Below are 21,975 nucleotides of genomic sequence, written 5' to 3' on the forward strand. Positions count from 1 at the left end.
AAAAAGTGTCCCCTCACCTATAGTCTAAAAAGGAAACAAAAGGAATGAAGAACTCCTACAGGCCTTCATTCTATGCTTGCATCTTTTTATCTGTATATCTTTTGTGTAATGGTGGGCATGTCATTAAGACAATACGCATTTTCGCTTTTGTGACTTATAATTGCATATAGGATTGGGATCTCGCTAGTTTGAAAGCGCTGATTTCAATATCGTGATCGAAATTCCGAGTGTTGACATAATCTACACCCTTAGCGTTATCCTTCACGTTTCTAGTTCTAGCGATGTATGGGGAATTTAACAACATTACACAATTACGTACGCATGGACTGTGTATCAACCTCCCTACGCCTTTGGTAACACAATGGGATATCAGTTGCAACAGCTACACAACTAACTATGGGTCTACAGCAGTAGCAACAACAACAACAACAACAACAACTTATAAAGAAGACTATTGACTTGTTGAATGTTAGCATTCTTACAGGAGTGTTACTTAAAATGCTAAATAGATGCTCCCCAAAATAGAGCTGTGCATTGTATACCTCTGACAGGTAAAACGAGTCTAGGTTTGATATTACGACTACCCAGGTACTTGATAATCATTTTAATAAGGCATTGATTTGACCATTGGAGCGTTGCTTGAGTAGCACAACAAGATTGTCCCTTTCGTATAATCTTGTTTATACAGTACCGAATAGAATACCTGAGGATTTTAAAGGTAGCTCTCTCTCTCTCTCTCTCTCTCTCTTCAAACTCCAATTTTGGTAACTAAGAACTCTTTATACATGTCATCAAGTTATATGGAGAATAGTTAATGTTAGGTTGTAGTATATTCAGGATGTTGTGCATTCAAGACTTTAGGATGTTGTGTATTCAGTATATTTAGGACGTTGTGTCTCCTGGATGTTCAGGACGTTGTGTAGTTAGGATGTTGAGTATGTTGTGTATTCAGGATGTTCAAGACGTTGTGTAGTTAGGATGTTGAGGACGTTGTGTAGTTAGGATGTTGAGGACGTTGTGTTGTTAGGATGTTGAGGACGTTGTGTAGTTAGGATGTTCAGGACGTAGTGTAGTTAGGATGTTCAGGACGTTGTGTAGTTAGGATGTTGAGTATGTTGTGTATTCAGGATGTTCAGAACGTTGTGCATTGAGGATTTTCAGGATTTTGTTTATTCAGTATGTTGTGTATTCAGGACGTTGTGTATTCAGGATGTTCTGGATGTTGTGTATTGAGGATGCTTAGGGTGTTGTGTATTGTGTTGTTGGTCGATACGACTGTCGTGTTTACTTTGCACACGCACACACACACATATATATGTTTGTACACATTAGGCCGAACAGACATACATATATGCATAAAAACATACAAATACACGATAATAATAATAATAATAATAATAATAATAAGAAGAAGAAGAAGAAGAAGAAGAACTTCATCATATTGAGTATCTCAGTAGAATGATTAATCTCCCATTGAAATGTAGGTGCCACACACATGTAATTTGTGTTTCTAATTAAAGAACATTGACAGGTGTCTTCACAACGCGTTTCATTATTGGTTTGATCTCGTGGTATAGTGATACCACTAATGAGCTGAAGACGAATTATATATAATATAATAACTTCCTCCTTCTCTTAGTGTTCAACCACGAATACAACTGCCTGCTTTAGCTTAGTTGCTAGAGCATCGAACTCATAATCCAAGGGTCGCAAGTTTGATATCCACCCATGCAGCCAGAGTTGGCTACCGGTGTGTGACCTTGAGAAGGGCACTTTACTCGGAATCATATCGTCATTAATGTATTGAAAGTGCTGTTAAACATCAGTCAATCCAACAGAATCCACCAGATATAGACGACAGGCGGACTTCAACAATACGAAATTATTTCGTATGGTTTTCTCCAGAAGCTTCCACTGTACTTTCCGCGCATGCCTATTGGCATAGGTACATACATGTCATCATATGGGTTTTCTTCTGAAGCTTCCACTGGACTTTCCGCGCATGCCTACTGGCATAGGTACATACATGTCATCATATGTCCATCAATATGTCCCTCGTTGATTTTAACTTCCCTACATTTTTGTCTGTCTGTTTGTCTGTATTTCCAAATCTATATCTCCATCATCCCTATTTTCTCTTGTCCTTCTCGTCTTTTCCCCTCCGCTATTTCTTTCGCTTGCTTCTCTCTTTGTCTTTTAGTTTCAGTAGCGTTTGGGTTTATGAGTTTCCCTCCATTGGTCAACACATGATACATGGCGGCAAGTATATTTAGTTAATTCCAGCCGCTAGGTTACATTATTTGTCTCCACGCGAGGCTTGCCGAGTGGGAAAACAAATAATGTAATCCTTTGACTGGAATTTCCCTGTCTCGATGCAAACTCCAACATAGATTATATTATTATCTGTACATATATTTTGGGACAGTTACAAGGGATATGTTACATATATCAGTTCACAGGAAACAGTCATAAAGGACAGCCTCTCTGCATCCGTTTATATGGGACAGTTACTGAACATATGTTTTGAGACAGTCACAAAGTACAATCTCTGTATGTGTCAATTCATAGGGGACATTCATTAGGGACGGTCTCTGTACATCTGTGCTTAGATGAAGAAGCTGTTATAAGGGATTGTCTCAGTATGTTCGGTCATGGGGGAGTCTCTGCTCATCTGTAAAGAAAAGTAAATTGACGAAGAATAATGTCTGCATACCTGTTCAGAAGGGATAGTGTCTGTACCAAAAATCCACTCGGCGCTTTTAGAACTATCTGCGATTGCAATTTCGTTGGATTTGCTTTTGGATTGTAAGTGTTTTGTTTTGTTTTTGCTCTTTTGTTTTGTATTTTGTTGCTGTTTTCTTACGTGTTTTCTATATTAACGAATTCATAATGCTACCATATGTGTCATTGAGAAAACAAATGGCAAGTTGGTGGAATCTCACAAATGTAAGGGGTATAGTTTATTAACACGTTTTCAGCACCACCTGACACCATATGGCCCATACAAAAATTTCAGGACCCCACCTGGTACAATCCGCTTTTACCTAGCGATAGATGCACACGCAAAACTAGCGTATATAAACAAGCTATCTTAGGATTACGGACCAAACCACCGATATCTTTTTAAAACGCGCAGTAAGTTTGTTCACCACGTAATGTCAGGATTTGTTGTAACTAAAAATATTTGATTATTGCTTTACTTGACCGCACATTTACTTACGCAAGGCAATAAAAGGCAATAAAACTTACACATAAAACGTTGAAATTTATGAAGTTATTGACATGAAAAATTATTATTAGAACTGCTTACCGTTTAACGGCACTAAAATTCTGTTTTCAAGTGCACTGGATTGAGCGAGGGATCACGTTTGTCAGGGATTGATTAAGATAAATGCAATAGACTGACTACGAACAGTGCAAAACTAGTATCTAACTTGCATGAGCGCATTCGACTCTTACTGGGTCTTTTTCAAAGGCAAATTCAAAAGATAGACAAGACAAATAAATAAAACAGAAAAACGGTTGTGTTTGCAATACTGTACATAACTATGCCTTATATATATATATATATATATATATATATATATATATATATATATATATATATATATATATATACGTGTGTGTATGTATGCGTGTGTTTCTCCATCTCTGTCTCTCTCCCTCAGGTAGTCTAATTGTCGAACATTATGCCGTAGTTCCGAGTTATATTCAGTTATATTTAGGAGACAGAAGAGACATGCTCCGCATTTTATGTTTGAGGAGAAATAAAGGAATGAACGGACAAAAGCAAATGAACAAATGAAATCATAAATTACTTGCAAGTTGGGAGTAATTTATACAGAATTGTGAAGGTGTTAATTAATGTTGTATGCTCAACATGTATATCAAGCCAGTTATTAATTGCATATATTACAAATCACTCTCGTCGGAAAATAAATGTCAATCTTTATTTTCAAACAGAGAGAAAAACACGCACATACATTACAGTCATAAAATTCATTGATTAATTACAGTAGACCACTAATTGCAACGGCTCTTTGCATATATTTTTTCTCAGGATGTTTTATAAATTTCATGTCCAATGCACACTACAGCTGTAACACCGAAAAATATCAAGGAATAAGGATATATACGGGGCATGAATAAATTCCAGCCTAGTATATATAGTACATTTCAAAACGTCGGAAAAATTAAACATTATATTGAAGTAGAGCTCGGGAAGTTTCTCTGTCAAATTTCTCGTTGATTTTAGCGGATGCATTTTAACTGCATTTTTCAATTTGGCATGTATTTGTGTAAATGTTATAAAGTGAAGTTAAGCCCTCAGTATATGGGAATCCCATCAAGAAGGAAACTATTTTGAAAGGTATAGTGTGCCGTGTAACGACGTATGTGGATGGCATCGTGTGAAACATCGTTGGTGAATAGTACAGTATGGTGTGCAACTACGTAGGAAACGGCGTTGGTGGATGGTGTAGTATGCTATATGCTGTGTAACGACTATTTTGATGATATACTATTGCATGTAAAGGTGTAGGTGGATGATATGCTGTGTAACGGCTTTCTTAATGATATACTATTTCGCGTAAATGTGTATGTAGGTGATATGCTGTGTAGAGGCGTCATATATTGCTTATTGACATTAAATTGCCGATCGCTGTATTGACAGTAAATCTACGATGACTGTATTGACAGCAAATTACGATCACTGTATTGACAGCAAATCTACGATCACTGTATTGACAGCAAATCTACGATTGTTGTATTAACAGCAAATTTACGATCGCCGTATTGACAGCAAATCTACGATTACTGTATTGACAGCAGATCTACGATCACTGTATTGACATCAAATCTACGATCGTTGTATTAACAGCAAATTTACGATCGCCGTATTGACAGCAAATCTACGATTACTGTATTGACAGCAAATCTACGATCACCGTATTGACATTAACTAATATTTTCTGAATATTATAATTCGAAATAGCAAGAATTGTAACAAGATAACCGGGTGGGATTTCCGGATTCACAACAGAACACTTTTGACGATGATATAACGGGCAATTAATTATGAATAATGTGTGCGTATATATAATCCAAATATTGGATTAATTAGCATAAGAACGCACAGACCTAATAAAGAAAAATAGAAATAAATTACTTTACAAAATACAAAGTCAAGGGGTGAATGGTTTCCAAAGATTTCACAATGAAAAGATGGATATGGTTTACTCAGCTAGTAAACAATGTAGAATTTTACTCATGTAGTAAAATGAATTCACTCAGATAATGAAATTATGCAAGCAAAAAGGGACATATATACAATTCATCTTTACACTCCAAAAAGATACAACGTGTTTTACTAACCCCAAAATTAGCCCACGGCTACAAGGTTATATGTAAGGAGATACGCTCCGTCATCAGCACACTTTATTTCAGCTCCACGGCTGCTACAGTTCAGTTTCACAGCTGGTTAATTCCTGTGGTTGGCTTTTCAGCTTGTATCACGTCGACCTCGATCACTCCGATAACTTTGAAGACCCGTAACGGACGCATCTGTCCTCAGCACAAAAGCTTTGTTCAATTCTGGCAACTTTAAGATTGGTGCACTTACCAGTTTCTGTATTAAAGGGTTAAATGCTTTTTCCTGGCACACACCCCAGAGAATTTTATTCGGTTGCCCTTTCCTAGTCAGGTCTGTTAATGGACTGGCAATAGCCGCAAAGTTGGGGACAAATTTCCTGCAAAACCCAATGAGACCTAGGAAAGATCTTACTTGTTTCTTAGTTTCTGGTCTAGGTGCATCTCTGATTGCTCCTATTTTATCTGGGTGAGGTTTCAACTGGCCTAGTCCACGTACAAGATGTCCTAAACATTCTAGGCTAAGATACCCTATACTACATTTGGTGGGCTTAGCTGTAAGATTTGCAGTGTGAAGTCTATCGAACAGATCCCGCAATACCTTAACGTGTTCATCCCATATATGTGTATAAACAAAGATATCATCTACGAAAATGTCGACGTTTTCCATACCGTTTAACAGTTTGCGCATGAGACGAATGCACGACGCACCGGCGTTGACTAAACCGAAACGCATAGCTTTAAATTGATAAAGACCTTTGGGAGTCGCGAATGCCGTTAACTCGCAGGCATTATCAGCGATTGGTATCTGCCAATTTGGAAATGTATTTATGACCTGCCGACTTTGGAAATAAACTTTCTATGTCGGCTTCCATAATGGCTAGATATGTTTCACCGCTTTGTGAGAACGAAAAAAAAACAAAAAGGACGATGTTATGCTCTCTGCAATTTTTTAGAGGAGTATAGGCAAAGGTGGACAGATACTATCATCCACCTTATCTGTATTTTGTCGTTAATGTCATTGGAATTTATACCGATCTGAACTGAGCGCTGTTGTAAATGAATTAGTATCCCCATCCTTTAGCAGATGAATGGCCATAATCAAGATCAATATAAGACCTTTCGCAACCAAATTAATCGTACCATTACCTTACAGACGTTTGCTGCCTTACACTTTGCGCAATAGATCTTCCTACAAACACCATAATCATCCAATATGTTTTGACCATCTTGTTGAATAGTTACCAACAATTTTAGCTATTTGGCGACATTAAAGACTTCATACACTGTAGGGCTGCAAATGTGTCAGCTAGAGAGGGGATTAAATAGAAGGAAAAAAAATGTTTCAAAACGTAATGGTTACCTTTTTAATGATTGGTCATTTACCTGCCTACATCATGGCACAGGCTGCTACTAGCCTATTTTCAGTAAAATTGGGGAATCAGCGAGTTCCTGTCATTATTGCGAGAAGCAACAGTGATACTGGCTCCCTACTATCATCCAATAGTTCTAATATGCCGTGTTTGCAAAACTATTGGATACGACTATAACGTGATCAATGCCATTTATGCAATTATATTATGTATAAGGTACACGTTCTGAGTAATTACATTGTGTAAACTGATGCAAAGGAATTCCACATATACACGCTGTAAATCATTCTTCTAGTGGAAAATTGTATTTTCTCCGTAGCGGTGAAGTCGATTCTGTTTCACATTTATTAAGGATTTGTATTCGTTAACAAATAGTAACCCTTAGATGATGCATGCTCAATATCACACTACGATGCGTCATGAATAATCAAAAGAACTACAAATAAAATATGAGATTTTGTGATGTCTACGTTCAAAACATTTCATTCCCTGTCCCTGACTCCTATCATGAAAGCATGTCCCACAAATATATTCAGAGTTTCATCAATTACATTTTAGCTTGCACATTGCATTTCATTTTTTACCATACAGAGTGCACATAAGATAGTTATCAGGGCCCTACCTAGCGCATTTCATTTTACAATGCAAATTGCACATGCACCATCTCTTTAAGGATTACCTACTGAACGATCAATTAGGTACTAGGTATTTTAGCTGAATTTGTCATAACTGATGCACAAAAGCAGTAACTTTGATTTGCGCAAGATAAAAGAAAACTGTTCACAATATTCAAGGTGACATTGAAATTTAATTGCTCCGAAATACACTTAGAAAATAACGCCACTTCCATCGTGAACAAATGTATAAAGTGATTATTCATTTTCTGAATGGGAGTTAATTATTTTCTCAACAATTATTGAACTGCAGTTACGATCACATTGTGTCGTCTCTATTACATTACAAAATAGCAATGCAATATTCGTGTTTCACTATGTATAATCTATCGTTCGTTAAGCAACATTCATGTGTTTAAGTTTATATAAATTCTTAAATTCGATTAGCACTGTCCTTGAGCTGTGGGATAAATAGTTTTATTAAACAACGTTCACATTTATTAGTGCTATGACCTCACATTATAAAAAGTATGCCTCCCACAGCGATCCAGAGGAGCAAAACATGTGCACATAATAGAGTTATGAAGTAATAAAATTTCTTTGCAGTAATGTGGTAAACAGAATACCACACTCCTTCTTGGTCAACAAAAAATTTATAACTCTCGTTGAATAATACATTATGCTATTATCGAACAAAAACACGTCTATTTGCATTTATTTTGCTAAATACTTTGTTGATCCCGTTTTCAGTGAACAGTCTAAGATATCTCATATGTTTCAATACAACGGACTCGGCTCCATATGCACATCAGAGGCTTCCCTTTTTATTTGTCAAGCTTCTCCAAACGCGCTCCAAATGAAAGTGGGAGCTGCAATCAGAACATAATTACATCCGAGGTTGTCTCAGTGTCCTTGGGAAATGGTTCCCATTGTTTAAGGACGATATATCTATAAACAAATGATGCGCAAAAAGTACACTTAGAAGCAAGCAACCAACCAACCAACCAAAGTCAAAGTAGCGTGCATGTTTAATTTATTTACCGTCTTAGTATAGTTGATTATAATCACATTCAATTACTTTTATCTATGTTAACTTGTCTCATGTGTATTCTTTGTCTGCTCTAAAGCCTCGTCTTCTACTTTTCCCCCTAACTTTCATTGGCTGACCATAAATAATATCAGTGATTGCTAGGGCTGGGTTGACCTATACTTTTGCATTAATTACATTTTTAACAGTTTGCAGACTAAATACCTATCTAAAAGCAAAGTCAATTCAACAAAGCTAAATAACGTTGCTGTCAAGGAAGAATGGGGGAAAAAAAACTCAGATAGACGCAAAAGGTGTTGAGTCAGATTTGTTCAGCTAAATATAACTTCCATGCCTAAAAGGTAATGAGGTTTCCATTTATTTGTTCTAGCTCACAAAATGCTCATTTTTGTTCCTACTGGTATAACTTCTTTAGGCATGCGCAATCAAGCGTCGCATGGCATGAAGGCAATCTTACATTTTCATATGTGAAAATGTTATTATATTCACATGCGAAAATATAGGAATGAAAAATGCCAAAATTATTTGGCAAATAAGTTTTATATTTCGTACACACACACACACACACACACACACACACATATATATATATATATATATATATATATATATATATATATATATATATATATATACACACTCACACACACACACACATCAACATATAATACACGTTTCGAATAATGCACATTGAATGCAACGGTATTCCGAATTAATTATTCATTTTATTAAATCCAAATCAAATTTCTGTTATTATAACCGTTAACATATCTGGTTTCATCTAACGTCTTTTGTTACAAATCTGCTAAACTTGTTTTTCGCATTCAGATTTGGACTTTGATTTCAAAAGCCTCTTTAATACTAACCACCACTCAATGTCGTTTAAAAGCTAGACTTTAAATGGGGCATTCAACCAGAATAAAGAACTATTGTGTATCGATGTGTGGTTTAACACCATTTTTCTGTACATGGTGGGGTATAAATGTCGGCCAGTATATTTGGAGGATGAACAACCTGGAAATATCCATGGAAGAACTACCGACCCACTGGAATTTACTGGCTTTCTCACATACCCATGTTGGTCTAACCGAGATTCGAACCCACGCGGACAGAGTTGAGATGTGTGAGTGGTCTGTAGGGAGTAGTTCCTTAGATCAAGGGAAAAAATATCAAATATTGTGTTGCTTCTTTTCATATTTGCAAAGGAAATACCACTGCAAATGCTTAATTTGCAAAACTATACTGAAATGTTACGAGAAATTAGCCGTTGGTAACTTGCAAATAACATGAACTGATAAGGAAACCTTGCCTCAGTGTCACTAAAATTGTTCACAATTCTCCGCGAAATAAGTTTTTTTCTAGAGACTTACGGTTGGCTCGCATATATTGATTTTAAACCATTGAAAGCAATATAGATTTAGGCATACAAATATGGATAGAAGAAAAAAATGAATTTGAAATATTATCTTCATTTGTAAGGAACCTTATTCTTATTTTCACTTTAAAAAGTTCCCAGGAACTTTAAGAAACCTTCAAATTTTTACCTAGGGTTATTTTGATAGTTAATTAATATAACATCTTTTGTTTAAAAATCTGTCACCATTTGTTTTTAAAATTCAGATTGGGTTTTCGATTTGAAAATAGATACTAAATGGCCTTCAAAATTATTTTCTTTTCAACGCGGCATGCAAAGTGTATACAAGACCATTGTTTATACAATGGGAACAAATAGAAAATATTTGCTTGGTTTTAAGAAAGTTTAATCTTTCAATATTTGCATAGGAAATAGCAACACAACGCCTTGATTTGTACAAACCCTGTAAAATATTACAAGGAGTTAAGCATTGACAGTTTACAATTACCAGGACTGAAAAGAAAAGTGGGCCTCAATGACACCAAAATTCTTTATTATTCTCCTCAAATAAAGGTTTTAAAGAGACTTAACGTTGTATTTTCATATAATGCTATTTAAACGTAGGAACCGATTACATTTAGGTGTATGAATAAGGATACAAACAATATTTAAAAAATGAAATTTTATATTCAATCGGAAGAAACTTGTTCGTTTGATTCCTTCAATAAAAATAGGAGGAGCTACCCAGAATTTCAAGAAACCCATTAACGTTTGCCTAGTCTTTGTGCAGGAATGATTAACATAATGCAAAGGTCTTTTTATCGCCAGTCTTTTGACAATGTTTTCAGAAAATGTTATAACCTTAGTTATTTTAATAAGAACTCGCGATTTTGTATGACGTTTAAGATGTTGACTGAAACTAATGCTACGACTGCTAAACGTGCAGATTACCGACAATTTTTCACTTGCATAACCTATGTTCTACCAGTATCTCTTTCCGTCATAGTCGTACGCATCGCATTGTTTGTTACTCAGACTTTGACAGGGGGATCACTGTCATCCACCCACTACTACCCCATGGAAAAGTACCTTTAAGCAGAACTGAAACCTGCCTTCTTATGGACGCCCCTACATAAAACACTCATTTCACTGAAAACAACATCTCTGGATCCATTTCTTAATGTTGACATAAGCATATTCAAATACAGTTAAATAAGGACTATCTCATAGACAGTATTGCACAATTCATTACATAAAATATACCTTCACGTAAACTATTCCGCTCAAAGAAGATATAATTTAAAAAATCGTTTCTAGCGATCTTTTTAATTAGCCGAAATTTGTTTACCCTATTGGCACAGAAGTATATCCTAATATCTGGAACCACCCTGTTGTAGTTCAGTCCTGAGCCGATGTTTTTATTGCTGTTAAGATTTGTGATGAATACTCGAGAACTCAAGCGTCACCATCTGTAAGTGGAAGCTTAATAAATGAAAGATCTGTGGTAAAATGTTATCACCTGATCACTGCATGATTACACCCTTGAAGTCCATTTTCGTTTTCAAGTATGTAACGGTGGGCATACCGTGCTATTTAGTGTGTAGAACTTGTCAATCTACGAGCAGACTAGACCCATATCTGCAATTGCATAATTCGTCTTCAGGGTCCAAACAAATAGTTTTACTCATGAATAGAAGCAAACAGGTAGTCAACGATCTGTCTGCTACACCAGATCTTGGTCTACACTGCTCTGCTTATTGTGTGTGTGTTTTTACAACTACGTTTGGTGCCTTTGATGAATGTAGGGAGAAACTGCTTTGAATAGATAATGTAAGCTAACAAATGCGAGTCATCTACCCGTGAAAAGAAGACTTTAAATCATCCTGACACAAGGAAATCGAGACAAAACATAATGTTTATTTGCTTCTTTGAAGGTTATGTGTTTTTCGCACTTCGATAAAATAATTCAGGTCTCAAATCAATTTATTGGAACACACTCTAATACGTGAATGAAATGCAATCAGCAATTCGAAGCAAGCCCCACGTTCTATCATTCGGTCTATATATCTGTATAGTCGTCTGCCTCTCTTTTTTTTTCTATGTGTCGATACATCCGTTCGTGTGTCTGTCTCTCTCATTGGTATATTTTAAGTTTTAAATGTATTCCTCGATCTTTTTAATCACACTATGAGCCATTTAAGTGCATCCGATTGTTAACTTAGGGATGCCTTGATCTTGATGAAAATTTTAAACTGCATTCAGGCCTTAAAGAGCAATGTAACAGCAAATCCAAATGTCGAAGCTAGGTCATAAATAATCGTGTCTACTGCTAACATTGTTAAGTGCTGCAGACATTTTTATGAAACGTAACGAACCTTGATTTCTTAGCAAAGTCCTTAGGCAAGCTCAGGGTACCAATAAAGAGAAAGATTATGCACTATATAATGTTAAATATAACACTAGAGTCAACATTACACTGGGTACTAAAATTGATGTTGTTATGGTCTCTTCAGTTTAACAAAATCTTTATCAAATTTCTGGAAGTATTCTCAATAATTCAAGTTATGTGTGGTAATTTCTTTACGTGTATCATACTTCTGTACCAGACTCCGTCCCATCTCCTTTCCGCGCCAAAAAATATGAACATACAGCCATGTTCTTCTCTGTATGTCTTTAGATCGTTCAATATATATTTCATAAATGTAATACAGAAGCCCATCATGCAAATTATGTTTTCAACTGCTTGATATGCGCTAGATTTCCGCCATTCATTAAAATCTAAGGTAATAGGATTGGGCTGGATTTTATTCTGCGGTCACAGATCGAGACCTATTAAAGTCGGTGGGGCTCGAAAGTTCACGGGAAAAGTTTGCAACACGAATATGTTTGAATTGATTAATTTGGTTTATTGGTATCAGATGGTACATAAAGGGTCATACGGTGCCGAGAAAATTGGAGTAATGTACTTGCCCAGAAACGTATAAAGGATGCCGACCAGACACGATTTGTGCAGCATTGAATCCGCATCCTTCTAGTCGCGAGTCCGGCGTGATAACCACAGAACCAAAACTGTTTTAGTTGTTGTAAACATATATGAAAGAGTAAACCACGACAGTCCTGCGTGCTCTACCAAGTCCCTCCATCCCCCCACCTGGTTAATGCCCAGCTGTTGCCGCTGTTCGTCAAGCTGCTGTTAAAATCTGAGCAACAAGTCATATTGACCTGTAAACTTAGATTTGTCGAGTAATGTAACCCAGTATAACCGTCGTAGTAAATGAGACATATCATTAACAACGTGTCTCTACATGTTCCTATTCACAAACGATTTATCTCGAACTCGGTTCTTTCTATTTATTCCACACGCTTTTACAATTTATAAAAGTGCCATATTTGTTATCTGAATAATGAGCCATAGTAAACAACCTCCTTTCCAGTACTTGACAAGGTTTCAAGGTAAACACTTTCCCTTTGGACTAATGAACATCACTTTTTAAAAAAATGATAAAATTGGAGTCGAAAAGTTTCTTCACTATATGTCAAAATTTATATTTAAGGATACACTGTTGAGTATACACTTAACGGATATCATTATCACAGTCGTGTTTTTTATCTTTCTATCTCAATCTACTGCTCACACCCCTACTTATGACCTATTTCCATTTCACTTGCTACCTCTGCAAGATCCTACCTTATTATATTTCCTATGTACTCATCACTATAATAATTATTTTCTTTGTCCATTACATACAAGTTACAACTGGTCAAAAGCAGAAATTGATAATACCTACAGGAAACCATTAAGGTAATAGCGTTATAAAAGATCAGATGTTATTCTTAAAATGCAATTTGACTTAGATTTCGATTATTCGTGGCGCCTGTATTCAGTTGAATTGAAACGATAGGGATTTGTATTATTCATGAGTAAACAGTTGACTCTGTCAGTAATTTTTAGCACTTTTGAAGCGCAAGCCTGTTTACCGTAGGTAGGTTGTTTTATATTGAAATGGGTACTAAATTATTTTATTTACGATCGTATTTTCTTTGTTTTATTGACATTTTAGTACTTTCGAAGCAGCGCCTATGTTATACAGTTAACATTCAATAAGATTCAAATGAGTCGTTCATCGTTTACAAGTTTTAATCCAGTGTAATTTATCACGTTCTTGTCCTTATCTCTTATGATCCGTAACAATCTCTGAAAAAAGTGCTATTGCTGCCCGGCAATACACACTGATCTTAATGAATTTCAAGTGTTCTGAGAATCTTTGCATGTAATATCAAAATTTATTCATTCCATATATATGCCTTATCACACTGTTTTTCATTTCTTTTATATTTGATTATTAGAGTAATTTTTTTGTAAACAGAGTTTGATACCCATACTGTTTTGTTGAATATTCTAGAACACTAAAGGTTTAGTGTATTTATACTGTATAATTTAAATTATAATGGAAACTGCATACACTCATATACAATATCGATTTTGTTTTCTTTGCAGTGATTCTCCACAAAGGATTAAGTATGCAATTGAACAGACCGTGATAATGTAAGTTCACAGTACAAAAGCAAAATAAAAATTTGGCGGTCTACCTTGATTTAGGTTTTGCGTTTATATACTGTTATGTTATGTTAATCCACTTCTTAGCTACTGTTGCCATTTTTATCATTGCAGCATGACATGTTGTATACATTTCTTTACACGGATTATGTCTTTCTCACGTGCAACTTTAAAGAGGTTAAAATTTTAATTCGGCTGTGTTTCGGAACGTGATGTGAGTGTAACAGAAGTACATAATGGAACAGATAGATGGATAGATAGTACAGTAGGTAGGTTCGTTTGTGGGTACGACAGTTATGCAGATAGGTAGGGTATATACATTTTTGGAAAGGTATGAGTGGAGAATGGCAAGTTCTGCATGCATGTCTCACTTAGAATATAGTTAAATTGTGTTACAAAAAAAAATATTAAGTGCATGATTCTTTGTTAAATTTTCAAAGTTTCGTCAACCATAGATCTTTCTTTGACACTTCTTAAGGTATAACACGCTGATTCTTGCTTTATTTCTAACCCTTTTAGGATGCCTTGTCTCAGCTCAAAATGGCTTTACAATACCTCCTGATAGCCTCCTTGTTTTGTTCCCTTTCGATGTCGTATGACAACGGATTGCGGCTGTGGAACGATTGTCCCTCGAGGCAGTCAACAACGGTGAGCCGATTTTAGTAATTGAAACTGAGTTGGTAGAGTTTCGCTCTAATTGCACAGGTCCACAAGGATAAACTGATGTTCGTACACAGTAAATATTTATTGAAACAAACAGTACCGATACCATCCATTCGGGGCTATAGGTTGGTCATAAATTGGACATGTCGTTTCAGAGACATTCGCTATTCATACATAATGGTACTTAGTGTGCCTATTTACATTGCAAAATATACTTGCCAGATTTGTTTATTTAAAATTATTTTAACGCCATGGACGTAAAGTGTTTTATATGACTAAGATTTTGTATGTACTGGTGACTACTCAGTTAATCGATCGATCGATCGAAAGATTAGTTTGCGACACTTTCCTTCGGCATGATCTAACCTGTGTTCAAAGTGACTATGAAAACCACAACCAATAATACTACAGATAAAAGGCTATGAATATAGGCATTGGAAACCGAGAATACGATTGAACAATATTAAGCTGTGGAGAAGATTAAATTACAAGTAATTAAATAGCTGTCACATAAATTTAGATATGATTTAAATCAAATCTATTACAAACAGATTTACAAAAAAGCAAAACTTTAAACTCAATTAAATATTGGTTTAAGAGTCATCATCATTTCCCCCATCTTTTTCGAACATTTTGTGCAATAGAAAAATACTGAATCCTTTTGTGATGTTATAAGAACTAAGTTGGTAAGTATGATTAATGAAAAATCGTTAATTACTTATTGAATTTCCTCTGTAAATCATACACATTATTGCTGCATTATCCCATTTTCGTCTTCAATCCATGTTAATTTAAACTTACTGCAAGGCTAACAACGGTGCTAAACATGTATACTACTCTACAACAAACATCACTAAAACTTTGTGTTTTAGCATCTCGAATAGGGGAAACACGCGCTATCATCAAATCGAACGACTACTAGACCAGTCCTATTTTTCTGTATCATCGTCTCGTTTAGGAATACGAGAACAGTAAAACTGATGCAATTACAAATAACTAAACCAAGTCAGATGTAAGGGTGTTGTTTCAAAATTGCATAAAAAATATAATAGACCAGTCAGTTTATGAAAATAGTGAAGTGAAACTGTGAAAACAATGAAGCAAACACACAATAATAATTTCATTATTTTTTCTTTAAACATCATAAAAATAGTAGAAAACTGCTTGGTACAGGTTCAACTTCGAAGCAATAAATACGTTATATAGAGATAATGCCTATTTGTTCACAAGTTGGACGGGATAAAAGTATGGTCAAAGGAGGCTCTGTTGCAGAATAACACTCATTATTATGTGAAATGTTTCAGAAAAGATCCAGATTTTTAGGTTACATTAAGTGGTGATAAATTGAAATAAACATTATCAACCCTGATAACAGTATCAACCCTGATAACAGTATCAACCATGATAGCATGATGGATAAAGGGGTTCAACTTGGAGAATAAATCAGTGGCGTATTTCATTTAGGTAGAAGCACACATTTGTATTCGATTTATATTTACAGCACCATCATACAAGCTTTACATAGTTGGATCTCATAGTGGGCGGTGGGATTACCTGGGAGTGGGGGTAGGTACGCTATTGATGAATATTACTTATTACAGGATAAGGTAGAAGGTGCTGAGGATAACCAAGGGGCCGATGGCCCGAAAAAGTTTAGGAACCACTGCTTTACATGGTCAATTTATAATGATTAAGCGAAAACAGAGATATTATTTTGTATTGGGAGTAGCAGTATTAGATTCAAATATAGGCAAGGAAACTTTAGCACAAATCTAAAATCACGAATACGTTTGAAAGAAATGGTAAAGAAATAAAAACAAAATTGTTAAAAAAATTATCTGTTGTAGACGGTCATTTTATTGGCATGTTAATAACACCCCAAAAGAACTAACATGCATACAATATTATTTGGATTAGTTTTATTTTTGTTATAGACGTCTGAAAGTCCGTAAATGCCCATTCGCTTACGCAAAATATCAAATTTGTCAGGAAATTCAGCAAGACAAAAATAAACTTTGTACAAATAGATAATTCTATTGCATCTCTCTATCCTTCCCAAGATTTTCAGGTTCAGCATAACAAAGGAAACGCATATAATGTCGTTCGTGGCGGTTACCGAGATTACGAACCGGAAAATGTTTGTCTCCAGGACGATACGATTACTTCCGAAATCAGTAAATGTCAAATAAAGTTTTGACATTGTTTTCCTTTATAATTACATTTCTATGGAGCTAATCATCGACATAGGATTTTATACAGTCTGAATTAACCTCTTGATTCCACCATAGTGATTTTCAAGGATAGATTAGTACTGCGCAGAAAGAAAGAAGAATGTCGTCCGGAAAAGTTATGGAACTTTGCTTTAGAAAACAAAGCCATATTGACTGCGAATTGTCTGCGAGATATGTTTTATTCTCAAAGGCTAAAGCTGATCTCAGCAATTTAATAAATATACAATGCTTTGCAATATGTCACAGAGCTTGATGTTGTCTCTTGAAGTTTAGAACAGAGAAATATTGCTGATTGATGTTTTTATAGTGAGACTTTATATTAACGGATACGGAAGACAAAAATGGGGCGAAGCCCCGTTATTGCTTGAATTCACACTATTAATTCGTAAAATCACTGAATTGTCAAGAACTAGGAATATTTACGTGGTGAATATGTACTGTTTACAATTTCAATGCGATAATATTTTTGATCACCGCGCACATGAATAATGGATGACTGATTCTTACAATAGCAAAGTGAAAATTTCTGTTAATAGCCATACATATTTAGGTGGAATAATTAACTAAGCATATCATTAAAGCATGATTTTACCCCCGTAATCTCTTGGTGCCAAACAGGCCTTATATGCTCTCCTGTATGATCAATGTGGAGACTATCGGCTGCAAAAACCACGGTGGCGCAGTGCTTAAAGTGCCGGACTCGCGTACAAAAACGTGCGTGTTCGAATTCTATAATTTGGTCAGCTCAGGTCGGTTACGGTGGTGTGTGCCTAGGCAAAGTATTTATTCCACGACACAATATAATCTACTTGTGCTTCTGTGCAGTAAAACAGTGACGACTCAAACAGTCAAGAGTACAAATTAGGTAAGATCCATTGGAAGTAATTGTTTGTATTGAAAGACGTTTTGATCGCGGATTAATCAGTTTCATCCAGCATTGGTCAGTTTTGATGAATTAACCAATCAATGAATTGTATTTTATGCGATAGCTATTGGTGTAAATTTAGTTCTGTCCCGTTTCTGTTTAGAGAAAAGAGAAAAACCGTCTCAGGAAGGCATGTTATGGACAAATGAATAGATCGATTATTGTTTAGAAGTAACTGATGATTAATCTTATAATCCATCTAATATCTAACACCAGAAAGAAGTGTTCCAAATAAGTCTGATTTATACAGTGCTCGGATGACTATATTTTATCATTTTCAGTTGCTATATACATGCCTTACGATATGGAACGATATATACTTACATGGTAAGATAACGAAAGTAATTGAAGTATATGCTCATAATATAATAATATAATAAGATGAGAACTGATTTTATTTCTGTAACCGAAGTAGCGAACTGCAGGAAACCAAAGCACGACTCAGAACAATTGTATCTCCGCGTTTATTTTAAAGTATCATTCCATACCGAAACGCTATTTAAAGTCATTTTTATGTGTATTTTCTTTAGATTTTCATTACATTCTTTCAAGTCAAGAACTTATTTTGTTGTAACGCTTGTGTGTTTTGACATTAGATATAATTATGTCTTACAACTCAAAGAAACTTCTTTCTTGCAGGGTTCGAAGGGCAGCCATTTCGAAATAACTATTCAGACGCTCAACCACGGTTTGTTGCCATATTATGTTTTCATTTTCAAGCATTTTAAGTCTCTTCAAAATATCACAAATATCATATTGCTTTGAATTTCACATCAAAATTGCGATCTACATAAAAGTGTACTTCTAGATAGGAATTAAACTATATTTCCCTTATCGAGACAGCTCCGGTGGCCTACTTAAGTGGTTAGAACGTCCGTCCCGGATTGCGGTTCAAACAACGTCCGAGTCATATTAAAAATATAAAAATAGTACTAGCATCTGCCTCACTTGGCACTCAGCATTAAGAGGTTAGTGTTAAGACTGGTCGGCCTGGTGTCAGGATGATGTGTCTGGGTGGGACATGATGCTACAATGTCTGCAACATGATTGCTCAGTACTAGACATCTCTATAAATTGCCACACTGCAGACATGGTAGCGATATGACAATTTTTTAAAAAAAAGTTGCGTTAAAAATTCAAATCACTGTCTGTCTGTCTGTCTGTCTGTCTCTCTTATCTATCGATTTTAAGTATCGCATTGAAGGAAAGTCTCAGACAGTTACAACATATGGAATAAAATGCGAAAAAATAAAGTTCATCACATACGAAACAAAACTTCATTCAAGTAAATTCCGTTGTGGTCATTTCAGCCTGCAAGATGTTACTCTCTAAATCAGACATGGAGAAAGCTTACACTTTTCCTAAGCTAAGAAAAGACCTCGATATGCACTTGACGGTCAATAAAGAAAGAGCGAACATCACATGGAATGTAACATACAGTAAGTTAAACATTCGCATCCTATGAATGGTCCCGTTTAAACTGAGAAATTACTTGCACTATTCAATTCCCTCCCTCCCGGTTTTTCAAAACATTTCGATCGAGAGAGAGAGAGAGAGAGAGAAAGAGAGAGAGAAAGAGAGATGGCTTTCATCATTAAGCCTGATCTAGAATTGGTCTAGCAAATTAAATTGAAATACGGATTTGAGTTTTAATACTTGCATGAATATGTGCGACCTATCCGACTTGAAATAATCTACTTTTATAAAGCAACACCCTTGCTATAACGATTGCAGCAGACTGTATTGAATATTATGTTATTACGATGCGAATAGTTTCTTTGTGTTGATTTTGTTTGCTTTGACGAAATAAGTTTAAAAACATTTATTGAATATATCCTGCCCAGGAAATTCTCTTGCATTTAGCATTGCATGCGTTAAAACGTGAAACTTGGTCCAAACCGTGTAATGTTTTCTGTAACAAACCATGAATCAAATTCCAGCACTTTGCCAGTCCCTCTGTAAATAACCATATATTGTTCTTATTCCGATTCCATGATGCTCCAGTGGTCGTCCAAAATGTCTCGCCATCAGCAGTCCAATCGCCCTCAACCTCTCATCGTATAGAAACCTTCATAATCATTCATCTGGTAAAATTGTCCGTGATGGAAAATTTGACAATTACAAAGCAACTATAAATCACATATATGTTTATGCTATCAAATGCGTAAAAGAAATCATGCTATTAACAGTGATTGAAGTGAAAATGATTTACCTTTATTTCATCAGCTTAAACTAATATAGTCATGTGTAGGTCATATGTTCAAAATGCAGATCAGTTCATGATTTAAGATAAAGATCGCATTACAAGAGTATACATGTTAAGCAATTCATTTTGATTTTCAGTTATATATGGTGATTATTTGAGAAATTAACTGATAACTGAATAAGATGAAACAAGAAATTTCATTATTGTTTTGAATATCATGTCATTGGGATGCCATTGTGTTGACATAATTTTGTATGTATTTGTTTTTCGCAGCTACTAAACGTGATATAGCAATCAAGATCGAATTACTATGATAATAATAAGGAAGTATTTAATATTATCGTCTGCAGAGAACCACCTGTGTCACAGACGTATATTTATGTTGGATGTTGAATACCGGGTGAAAAATTCAGAAGGAAACGGTGCATATGTTTCATACTGGTGTTTCCAGTATAATCTTTCCAAGGGAGAACCTAAACATAAGGTATGCAACTTTTCTTGTTAAGCGACTTGCTTAAGAATGTTCTTATACGTTTTGTATGTCTTCATCATTATGTCCAATAGTACAATTCTTCATATAAATTGTAATTTACATCGTCAGTATTGCACTGCACACACACACACACACACACACACACACACACTGGGAAACATATATCTTTCTTTTTACGAGATTTTGGCTGATTAGAGATTTAGACGGCTGGAGACAAGTGAGAACACTATGGCTGAGATTTAACAAGTCATTCGAGTTATGTCGATCATTCGAGTAAAGCAGTTATGTATCACATATTTTAAACAAATATAATTGTTAAGAATATATTTTGGCAGCATTTACAAATCTAAAAGAATTACGGATGTCTGTTAAAATTTATGTCCGTTAAATGTGCAATTGTAGTCAATGATTTTCTTTTTTGATAGAGACAACAAAATCCGTTCTGTTCTAAAGGTTACAGGTTAATTAATTTTGTTGTAGTGAATCGATTCTCCACTTAGATTCTAACCGCACAGTAAATCGCCGCTTTCAGTATATGATAGTGCTAGACTGGTTACCTGTCGCTTTGGGTATCTTTCTGCCCTTCTGTCTGATTCCTTATTATTTAAGATCGTTTATGAAAATCAATGCATCGTTGTCTTCAGGAGAGAGTGACCTTTTACTTTGACTGCATACGCACAATACCAGATAGAGAGGCATTCCTGATAAATATAAAACTGTGGTCCCTCCAGCAGAACTGGTCTATCTCTGCCCGTAGTCGCAGGTCTGTGAAATCAGACTGTAGTGGAATAAGCTGCACTATTTCAGTGAAAAAGTATCTGGAGATTGGTCCAATAAAACCGAGTACGTTTGTTGTGATATTTGTACATTTTCATGCTTACGTTTCTGCTCATAAATGAGGAAATGTTAAAATCTTATCATAGTTACTTTATCAGATTAACCAAATTTGGAATTTAATTTGCTATGTTGAGAATATCACTGGACGTAATGATTTTGAAGTACCCCATCTCATATACAACAGAATAAACATTTCGATATATATATATATATATATATATATATATATATATATATATATATATATATATATATATATATATATATAATGTGTGTTAATTTTCATTATTATAGATTTTAAAGGTC

At 35.2% G+C, this 21,975-nt stretch overlaps 1 protein-coding gene across 6 annotated transcripts in view; it reads left to right on the top strand.

Annotated features, from left to right (window-relative positions):
* The first annotated feature begins 305 nt into the window (after positions 1-305).
* Positions 306-21,975, top strand: part of LOC149789215 (uncharacterized) — a 37,093-nt gene continuing 15,423 nt past the window's right edge. The window contains exons 1-8 of one of the 6 annotated variants that reach the window (XM_089975386.1): positions 597-718; positions 13,508-13,558; positions 14,255-14,302; positions 14,834-14,962; positions 18,773-18,821; positions 19,444-19,572; positions 20,690-20,823; positions 21,477-21,675. In XM_089975386.1, the coding sequence (XP_089831512.1) occupies positions 14,855-14,962; positions 18,773-18,821; positions 19,444-19,572; positions 20,690-20,823; positions 21,477-21,675 (619 nt within the window). In that variant the 5' untranslated portion in view covers positions 597-718; positions 13,508-13,558; positions 14,255-14,302; positions 14,834-14,854. Of the gene's footprint in view, positions 552-585; positions 719-13,507; positions 13,559-13,667; positions 13,740-14,254; positions 14,303-14,561; positions 14,584-14,833; positions 14,963-18,772; positions 18,822-19,443; positions 19,573-20,689; positions 20,824-21,476; positions 21,676-21,975 lie in introns of those variants that run through there. The other 5 variants (XM_089975388.1, XM_089975390.1, XM_089975384.1 and 2 more) reach the window with 5 other exon arrangements.

Source organism: Sinohyriopsis cumingii, chromosome 11, assembly GCF_028554795.1.
Source record: "Sinohyriopsis cumingii isolate HCF-2022 chromosome 11, ASM2855479v2, whole genome shotgun sequence".
Classification (NCBI taxonomy): Eukaryota; Metazoa; Mollusca; class Bivalvia; order Unionida; family Unionidae; genus Sinohyriopsis; species Sinohyriopsis cumingii.